Raw genomic sequence first — 9,538 nt, forward strand, 5'->3', positions numbered from 1 at the left:
TGCCCATGAACAGCTGACCAGGAGAAGGGGGGATCCCGGAAAGCTCATTACACACGGGTGGGTTCACTAATTGGTTTAATGCATGTTCTCTGCGATCCTGGCATCGTACACACCAAGGTGCTGCTTGGGGGGAGCTAGGCGGGGCCAGAGCTGTGAGGATCACAGGGCTTGTAACCTCTGAGGGGGCGAGAAAGCAGCCGGCTCAGTCAGTCTGACTTGCTGGGGATACCACAGTGCAAGCAGGAAACGGGGCAGCCTGGAGTACCTGGCAGGGGCAAGAGTGAGGCAGGTCCCTGCCCACGAGAGGTGGCGGCTGGCCTGCCAGGAGCCCAGGGCGGGAGCCCATTAGATTTGCCCTCCAGAATTGGCCTGGAATCTCCAGGAATTAAAGATGAGTCTTTAATTAAAGATTATGTCATGCGATGAAATCTCCAGGAACCCATCCCATCAAAACTGGCAACTCTAGTGCCCTGGCCGGCCCACGCCACTGTGCCATGAGGAGAACAGCGCCTGGCGCTAGGGTTGCCAGGTGTTCGGTTTTTGATGGCAATGCCTGGTTGAAAAGGGACCTTGGCTGCTCCAGTCCGCAGTGCCGACCAGGCCGTTAAAAGTTCGGTTGCCTGCCCAGCTCCATGAGGCTCCCAGGAAGCTGCTGGCATCTCCCTCTGGCTCCTAGGCTTACGGGTGGTCACGGGAGCTCGGGGTGCTACTCCCCAGACCCCCAGCTCCGGCTCCATGACTCCTATTGGCTGGAAACTGCAGGGGAACGGCACCTGCAGGCAGCAGCAGTGTGCAGAGCCGCCTTGCCACACCTCCGCTTAGGAGATAGAGTGAAATGTTGGCAGTTTCCCAGGAGCCACCTGAGGTAAGCGCCAGCCAGAGCCCGCACCCCGAACCCCCCCGATGCCATAAACCCCTGCCCTGAGCTCCCTCCTGCACCAAAACTCCCTCGCGGAGTCCACACCCCAGACCCTTGCACCTGCCCTGGGCTCCCTCCCACACCCCACACTCTCTCCTGCACCCCAGCCCAACAGGGCCCTGATCTCAGTCACTGTGTGTCTGGGCAGCGACTGGCATGACTGGGCCCTGATCTCAGTCACTGTGTGTCTGGGCAGCGCCTGGCACGACTGGGCCCTGATCTCAGTCACTGTGTGTCTGAGCAGCGGCCCGGTGCAACGGGGCCTGATCTCAGTCACTGGGTGTCTGGGCAACGCCTGGCATGACTGGGCCCTGATCTCAGTCACTGTGTGTCTGGGCAGTGCCTGGCACGACTGGGCCCTGATCTCAGTCACTGTGTGTGTGGGCAGCACCTGGCACAACAGGGCCCTGTGGTAGATGCACAAACTGCCCCCAGAGAGGGAGGGGTCAGGGAACTGCCCTGGGCCCCGGTGGCAGGGTTGGCAACAGTCCCTTATTACAAGGGACGTCCCTTATCTTTCCATCTCCGTCCAGCAAGACCGGGAGCTGCTGAGCACTGCGAAACGCAGCAAGAAAGACGCCTGGCGAAAGTAGGTGAGTCCTGCTTATCGATGAGGTTGATGATAATCTCAGGAAGTGGGCTGAGGTGGGGATGCTAAGGAAACATCTCTTGTTTGAGAAATACAATTTAGGCGATGGGCCCCCCTCCTGGCAGCTCTGCCCTGCTCCACCCGCAGGGCCTGCCCGGCCGATGGAGGAGCTTGGCAGGGAGCAGAGAGCAACTCCCTTGAAAGTTGCCAGCGGAGATGAGCAGGGCTGGGATCCGCAGCTCTGCAGGAGCCAGGGGACCAGCCCAGCTGATGCGCTACCTGAGCTGCTGAGGGGAAGGAGTCTGGGCATTTGCAGGGTCAGAGACATCCCCTCAGGTTTGTTCAGGTCTTTGCTTTTCCCTCTGGCTTGGGGAGGCCGGCGGGAAGTGCCCGGGAGGGGAGTGTGACGCAGAGCACTCTGGGGCAGTGCTCAGCTGCCAATCTTGGGGTCCTCCTGGAGCCCAGGGGAGAGGATGGGCCAGGGCTCCCCGGCCAGGGCTGGAGGCACACGGCCTGTCCCTGACACTAGCGACTCAGAACTAGGGAAACCCCATATCCCAGAGAGTCCCGACTCTGGGGCTTTGGCCGGGCGATGCCCGAAGCCCTTTGCCAGACACCCCCCCGGTGCGGCGTTCCCCAGATCTCCAGGCTGGGTTGTGCTCTGTGCCCAGCTTTGCCCACGTTGGGATGAAGGTTCTGCCCCTGGGATCGCGCTGCCAGGCCAGAATTGCTCCCTCCCACTCGGACGCAGTCTGTCGGCCCTGGTGTTGCTACAGACCCCTGAGCCCTGCTGCATGAGCCCGGCTTGGTCTTCAGCAACCGCAGCCCCAGGTGAAATCCCCCCCACTCCTTCCTCCTCGGTGGTTGGGGCTCCTGCCAGCACTGACACAATAGCTATTGACCAACTGCCGCCCTGGCCTCACCCCGTCACCCTAGCAGGCACTTATAGAGAGGAGCAGGTGCCAGTGCTAGGAGCTCACTCTGCTCCCAGCTCTTCAGGAATCCAGGTGGGCACATGCCAGCCCCCCTCTGCACCCACGGGGCACCGGTCTCCATGGACCAGCTCTGCCCCCAGCACAGCTCTTCTCCCCGCAGCCCCAGCTGGGCAGGGGCTGTTAGTACAGCCAGGGCCAGCACCGAGCCTGCTGCTCTAGGGGCTGCCATGGGGATCTGGGGAGCTCAGGGGAAAGGGGGATCTGGACAGGGCTGAGATGCTGCCCTCAGGTGACAGGCTGGGCTTGAAGCCTGGGGCAGCCTGAGCACAGGGGGATCTGCTACTCAGGGTCTCAGAGGGTGTTTGGCTGTGGCCCAGCAGCGCCTCTGATGGGTGCATGTCCCCACAGGGCTGAGCGAGAGGAAGATGCTGCTGCCGACGCGGGTCGTGTTGCTTTCAGCGCTCTGCGCCACGGTGCTTGGTGAGTTTGGCTCCTCCCAGGCCAGGGGTGGGAGGCAAGGTTGGAATCCCTGTTGCAGCTGAGAACAGAGGGGGCAGAAACGTAAGAGTGGGAAATTAAAGACGGAGGCGCCCAACTAACCCGCCCCCTGGCCTGGTGCCCAGAGCTAGACCTGCCCCTGCAGAGCTGGAGACGCCCCTCAGCTTCAGTCCATCCCATCCATCCATGAGGCAGGGCTGGGTCATCCCCTGCCCATTCCCAGGGCCCTAGTTTTCATCGCCCAAAGGATGAGGCCCCAGCCCCAGGCCCTGCCCATGGGGAGCTGATCCCAGAGTGTCACACACCTCCCGCCCAGGCCGTGCCCCCTGCCAGCCCAACTCCATCTGAACTGCCCTGCCAAGAGCCAGATTGTGCCAGCTCCCAGCTTTCAGAGGGGCAGCGAGCCATGGCTGTGTGGGGAGGGCAGAGGAAAGGGGGCTGGGGAAGGGGAGAGCAGGGGCAGAGGGGAGCTGCGGGGAGCAGTAACAACGCTAGCTGATCCCCAGGTCCCACCAAAGCCCCGTTAGCAGGATTCATGCTGGGAATGTCCCTGCAGCCTAGAAATTGCCGCCTGGATCAGAGCAGGGCCCATCTACCCCGGTGTCCCGGCTCCGGCAGTGGCCCGTGCCAGATGCTCCAGAGAAATTGCCCTGTGGCCCATGATGGAATAAGCAGCCACAGGGCAATTTCCTTTGTGTGCCCATCAGTTAGTGGCCCCAAGCCCTGGGGCAGGAGCCCGTCCAGTCCCACCCACTTTGATGCTGGCTGTTCTCATTCGCCATAGAAACCTCTGATCCATTGCTGGATCCTGCTCGTGGCCCAGTGACAGCTAGAGGCAGCCAGGGTGGCACTTTCCAAGGGTGGCACTCCCGCCTCCTCCCCACCTTTTTTTTTTGCCTGGGGTGCAAAGAGCCAGGAGCCGGCCCTGAACCAGGATGTTCCCTGTCAGTGGAGGCTTTCAGGCTTAGCTGGAACTGACCCTACAGCCTGAGTCACACAGGCCGGACTGCAGTTCAGGCTGCCTTGAGCATCATCCCCCGGAGCTGGGCCCGGGCTGCCAGGGAACTGCCCCCTCCTGCCCCCGGACCCAGCTTGCTGCATACCTCCCCCACCTCAGCCCCGCGCTGCCTGCCCTGGGTGGGGAGAAGCAGAGCCTGGCTCCGAGTGGGGCAGCGGGGGATACTGCCCAGCCAGGGGACCCCCGCGGCTCAGGCACCTGGGGGTCAGTGTCTGTCCTCTCGGCTCTGCCTGCAGGGGGCTGGGGAACAAGCTGTCAGTGCCTGTCCCTCTCAGCCCTGCACTCCCCATCCCGCTCACAGCCTCTTCACTTGTACCTCCCCCCATCACTCCTTCGCTGCACCCTTTCCCCTTGGACCCTCCCCCAGCCCTCTCCTCCCTCACCGCCCTCTTCCACTGCACCTCTTCTCCCGCAACCCTCCTGATACTCCCTCTCCTCCTCCACCCTCCTCCGTGAGTACATCACACCCCACTTCTCTGCCAGTGTAGAGCCCCCAAGCACCCCCACACCCGCTCCTCTGCCTGAACCCTCTTTACTAGATCCCCAGCCCTTTCCGGGTACCAGGTTTGAGGGTTAGTCCCTATGGCTTCCATGTGCAATTGGAGCACTAAAGATGGGGTTGCAGGGGACGGGCAAGGGGGTGTTGAGATTTATACTAAAGTGAAATAAAAATAGGAGAAACGGTTTGATCCTCACTGCAAGTGTAAATGGGGATTGCTGTGGTGAACGAGGTCACATTTGGGGGAGGAGCCCAGGGCTGGGATGGCAAGGGGTGCAGGTGGGGTGGGGGAAGAGAGAGCCCAGGGCTGGGGGGGAGGGGGATAGCCAAAATTTTTTTGCTTGAGGCAGCAAAAAATCTAGAGCTGGCCCTGATGGCAGCAAGTTCCATGGGCTCATTTTGCCCGTTGAGCCTTTTCTCAGGGTCAGATGTTCTGACCTTCCAGTTTCTGGGACACTGGACTCCATACTGGTTATCCCGACTCTGAAGGGACCTGGCAGAGGGGTAGGGGGTTCAGCAGTGGGAGACCAGAAAGATCAGGGGCCTCCCAGATGCAGAGAGGGCAGAAAGGCCTCAGGGCAGAGGAGACAGGCTGGAGGGATGCAAATGACCGGAGGGGGCAGAGGGGACAGGTGGGATCGCCGCACACCCTGGGCGGGAGCTTCCCCAGCCTGGGCTGAGTTCAGAGCACCAGCCTCACCCGCCATCTCCAGCCCAGCCGTTGCTTGGCCTCCCTCCAGCCTGGCCTGGCTCCCTGTTCGCCCCTTTGCTGACAGCGCCGGGTGCTGCTGCACAGCGAGCAGGCTCCCGGCCAGGCCTCTCTCCAGCTCTGTCACATTTAACGCAGGGCTGCGTGTCCCCCCTATGCCGTTCATGGCCTTTGCTGGCCCCCACCCCCACCCCATTGCCGCAGCCTCAACCCACTCAGAGCACCAGCCCTGGGCCCGATCCTGCAGCGTGGGTTGGGGCAGGTGGGGGGCACCCACATTAACTCAGCCCTTTCTCCCCTCCCCCGCATGGCACAGGCTGCCCTACCATCATCTCACGCCGACAGTGGGGGGCCCGACCCCCAAGAATTAGGGTCCCGCTGAAGACCCCAGTGTCCTTTGTCATCATCCACCACACGGAAGGGAATCGCTGCACCTCGCAGGCCTCCTGCAGCCGGGAGGTCAAGGGCATCCAGAACTACCACATGAACACCCAGCGCTGGCCCGACATCGGCTACAAGTGAGCGGTGCAGGGTGGGGTGGGAGCCTCCCCACAGGGGGCAGGGGAGGTGAAATGGGCGTGGGGTGAAGGGTTTGGAGGGATGATGGGGAGCCAGTGTTGGTGCTGAGACTTGGAAGTGCGTGAACCGGATCTAGGCCGGAAAGGGCCAACCCAGTAGTTCCTGATCCTCTTTCTCAGGCAGTTCCCTGGCAGCTGGCACCCTTTTTGCCCCCCCACTCCCTGCCCAAGTGCTGGTGCCTGTCCCATCCCCCACCCACCCCAGCAGCTGCCGCACGTGCTCCTGCCTCTCCCTCAGGCCAGGACCCAAGGGGGCTGGAACACGGAACAAGGTTGGGCTGTGGCTCCAGACCCTCCCCCATGTCCTGCTCTCATCCCCATGAGACACTGGGGCTGGGGGGCAGGTGGAAAACATGGCGGGTGCAGAGATGTGTTTGCATTCCCAGCCCTACCTTCCCTGGAGGAGGATGGGGGGCAAAGAGCGCATGGCAGGGGGAGATGGGGAGGTTGAGGGAGTCCCTGAAGAGTGAGGAATGGAAAGGGGGAAATCATGGAGCTGGTGGGGGAATGGAGGGCCACAGGGAGCCCCTGGATTGTGCCATGAGCTCAGCCAACAGATGCTGCGTGGCCTGCGCCCTGCTCACCTGTGACACTGCCCCATGCCGGCGTTACTGACGCCTTTCCCTGGGGCGGCCTGACGCCCTGAAACGAAAACCTGGGTGGGGATTTTTCTCCGTGAAATATTTTGGGATTGTGAAGTCGGGGGATGGAAACCCAGCCAGGAATTTCCCGTGGGGCAGCGGATCCCAGCGCTGTTCTCCTGCCCCACATCTGGGCCGGCTACAACCCTCACTCTCCCGCCAGCTGTGTGCAGGTGGGGCCCAGGGCTGCTTCCATAAGGGGCGTTACACAGAGTGCCACCTAACGGCCAAACAGTGCAAAACAGGTTAGCTCCCCCCATGCTTCCTGTCTCTCCTCAGTGAGTCTTTTGGTCCCAGGTTCAAACCTGGGCAGGGCCAGCGACAACCCTGGAGGAGCTGCCGGGAGCAATGGGGAGGGGAGGCTGCGGCCGACATGCCTGTGCGGGTCTCACACTGTGCTCTGCCTGCAGCTTTCTGATCGGCGGGGACGGCAGAGTCTACGAGGGCAGAGGCTGGCGCACCGTGGGGGCCCACGCCTATGGCTGGAGCCATAGGTCACTGGGATTCAGCTTCCTGGGCAACTTCTCCAGTACGTGGGTCCCGTCTGTATGAATTTCCCTTCTAGGGTTGCCAGGTGCTCGGTTGAAAAGGGACCCTGGCAGCTCTGATCAGCACTGCTGACTGGGCCCATAACAGTCCAGTTGGTGTGGAACTGGCAAGCTCCCTACCCGGCTCTGTGTGGATCCCAGGAAACAACAAGCACGTCCTTCCAGCTCTAGGGCAGCCACAGAGCTCCGCACGCTGCACCCACTCCAAACTCCGGCTCCGCAGCTCCCATTGGCTGCGGTTTCCAGCTAACAGCAGCTGCGGAGCTGGCGCTCAGGATGGGGACAACAGGAGGAACCCCTGTGGCTGCCCCCAAGCCGAGGAGACATGTTGCCATGTACGGGGATCTGCCTGAAGTCAGCACCGCCTGGAGTCTGCACCCCTAATCCCTTCTCACACCCCTGCCCCATCTTAGAATCCTCTTCTGCACCCTAACTCCCTCCCAGAGCCTGCACCTCACACCCCCTCCCGCACCTCAACCCCCTGCCCCAGTCCTGAGTCTCTTCCCACACTCCAAACCCCTCGGCCCCAGTCTAGAGCCTCCTCCTGCACCCCAAGCCCCTCATCCCTGGCTCCACCCCAGAACCTGAGCCCGAAGCCCAAGCCCTCACAGTCCCTGCCCTCAACCCCCTGCCCCAGCCCACTGAAAATGAGCGAGTGAGCGAGGGTGAGGGAGAGAGCGCAAAAGAGGGAGGGGGAATGGAGTGAGTGGGGGAGGGACCTCAGAGAAGGGGCGGGGCAGAGGCGGGGCCTCAGGGGAAGGGTGCTCAGTTTTCTGCAGTTAGAAAGTTGGCAACCCTACTAAGCCCTGGCGGGAGCTGGGAATCCCTCCTGCAGGGCTCCCACCCACACCTACGCTCCCCTGCTGCTCTGACACCCGGGACAGGGGGTTCTGCCGCAAGGACTGTCTCCCGTGACGTAGGAATTGGTAACTAATGACGACGGGTCATTGCCGCAGAGCGACCTGGCTGGCTGCAGGCAAACAAATTAAATTTGGATTAAAATTGTGGGGTTTTAATCCAGCCAAGCACAAGGCAGGGATCGGGCCCAAGGAACGCAGGCCAGACCTATGGGCTGCAGCTTGGAAAGCAGCAACCCAGACAGGATCTAGGGCCAGGGAAAGCAGCTGAGAGGGAGCCGCCCGTAGGACCCTGGAGCTGGGGTGACCTTTGGCTGTATAGGGAGAGGAGAGCGAGTAGGAGCCTGGGGGTGGGGAGGAGTCTGGGCCCGTCACTGGATCCCTGGCTGGCTCTGGTGGCCCAGAGGCATTTGCTCCACTTGCTAATCATCCTCCCTGTTCGAAATTTGGGCCTTATGTCCCAGGGGAACGTATCTGGCTTCAGCTCCCAGCTCCTGGTTCCTCTTCTGCCTTTCTCCGCGTGGCTAACGCGCCCAGCAGGTCCTGTATTTCCTCCCTGAGTGATCCGCTGGATAGACTGAGCTCTGCCCGTCCCGCCCTGGCGGCCATTTCTCCAACCCACCCACTGTGTTTGTGGCTCTTTTTCCACATCTCTTTTATCACGCGGGCCCCAGAGCCAGATGCAGGATCCAGCATCCCTGGATACAGAGGGAAAATCCTTTCCCTGGCCCCCACTCCCCTGTTTGTCCCGCCCAGGATCCCATGAGTCCTGCGTGTCCTTGCGTTGCCCTGGGAGCTCAGGTGTGGCTTATGATCCCTAGATCCTGTCCAGAACCCGGCTCTGCAGGGTGCAGCCTGGAAGTGGGGCCTGCAGCCCTGGCCTCACTGGGCAGACAGTGCCTGAGCTGGGCACTCACAGGGTGGCTGCAGGTAGGGGCACTGGGCACCCTGTGCCCCCTCCCAGCTGAGAGCACCCTGTGACCCCTGTGACAGGTTCCCTCTGGGGTGCCACTGGGAACTGGGGTACCACTGAGCCTGCCTGGCCCACCAGCCTGGCTTCCCTTCACACTGTGCTGCTGTGACAGTTTCTCAAGCCCAGTCCAGCACACGCACAGGTAGGGACACACCCAGCTGCAGAAACACACAGATGCTGAGATCAGCTCTGTATGGAAAGGCTCAGCTAAGGGATTGCTCAGCACTCAAGTGCACCTCTCACCCCCCAGAGGAGAAACCCAAAATTGTACCGTCTTGCACTGACAAAGACCTGTATAGTGCAAGCTCATGAAATTCGCCCTCTCCCTCCATGTGGAGGACGACAGGCACAGCTTTTGCCTCCCACTTATGATTTCCACACACTGGTTTTAGACCAAACAAAAACAAGTTGATTAACTACAAATGATAGACCTGAAGTGATGATAAGGGATAGCAAACAGATCAAAGCAGATTACCAAGCAAATAAAACACCACGCAGTGTGCAGAGGTGGTCAAAAAAGCAAACAGGATGTTAGGAATCATTAAAAAGGGGGTAGAGAATAAGACTGAGAATATCTTATTGCCCTTATAGAAATCCATGGGACACCCGCATCTCGAATACTGTGTAAAGATGTGGTCGCCTCACCTCAAAAAAGATATCCTGGCACTAGAAAAGGTTCAGAAAAGGGCAACTAAAATGATTAGGGGTTTGGAGAGGGTCCCATATGAGGAAAGATTAAAGAGGCTAGGACTCTTCAGCTTGGAAAAGGGGAGA

The 9,538-nt window shown here is 60.8% G+C and overlaps 1 protein-coding gene across 1 annotated transcript in view; it reads left to right on the plus strand.

Annotated features, from left to right (window-relative positions):
- The first annotated feature begins 2,868 nt into the window (after positions 1-2,868).
- Positions 2,869-9,538, plus strand: part of LOC116835254 (peptidoglycan recognition protein 3-like) — a 25,796-nt gene continuing 19,126 nt past the window's right edge. The window contains exons 1-3 of the mRNA XM_032797952.2: positions 2,869-2,923; positions 5,484-5,685; positions 6,797-6,915. Of these exons, the coding sequence (XP_032653843.1) occupies positions 2,869-2,923; positions 5,484-5,685; positions 6,797-6,915 (376 nt within the window). The remainder of the gene's footprint in view (positions 2,924-5,483; positions 5,686-6,796; positions 6,916-9,538) is intronic.

Source organism: Chelonoidis abingdonii, chromosome 11 (genome assembly GCF_003597395.2).
Source record: "Chelonoidis abingdonii isolate Lonesome George chromosome 11, CheloAbing_2.0, whole genome shotgun sequence".
NCBI lineage: Eukaryota > Metazoa > Chordata > Testudines > Testudinidae > Chelonoidis > Chelonoidis abingdonii.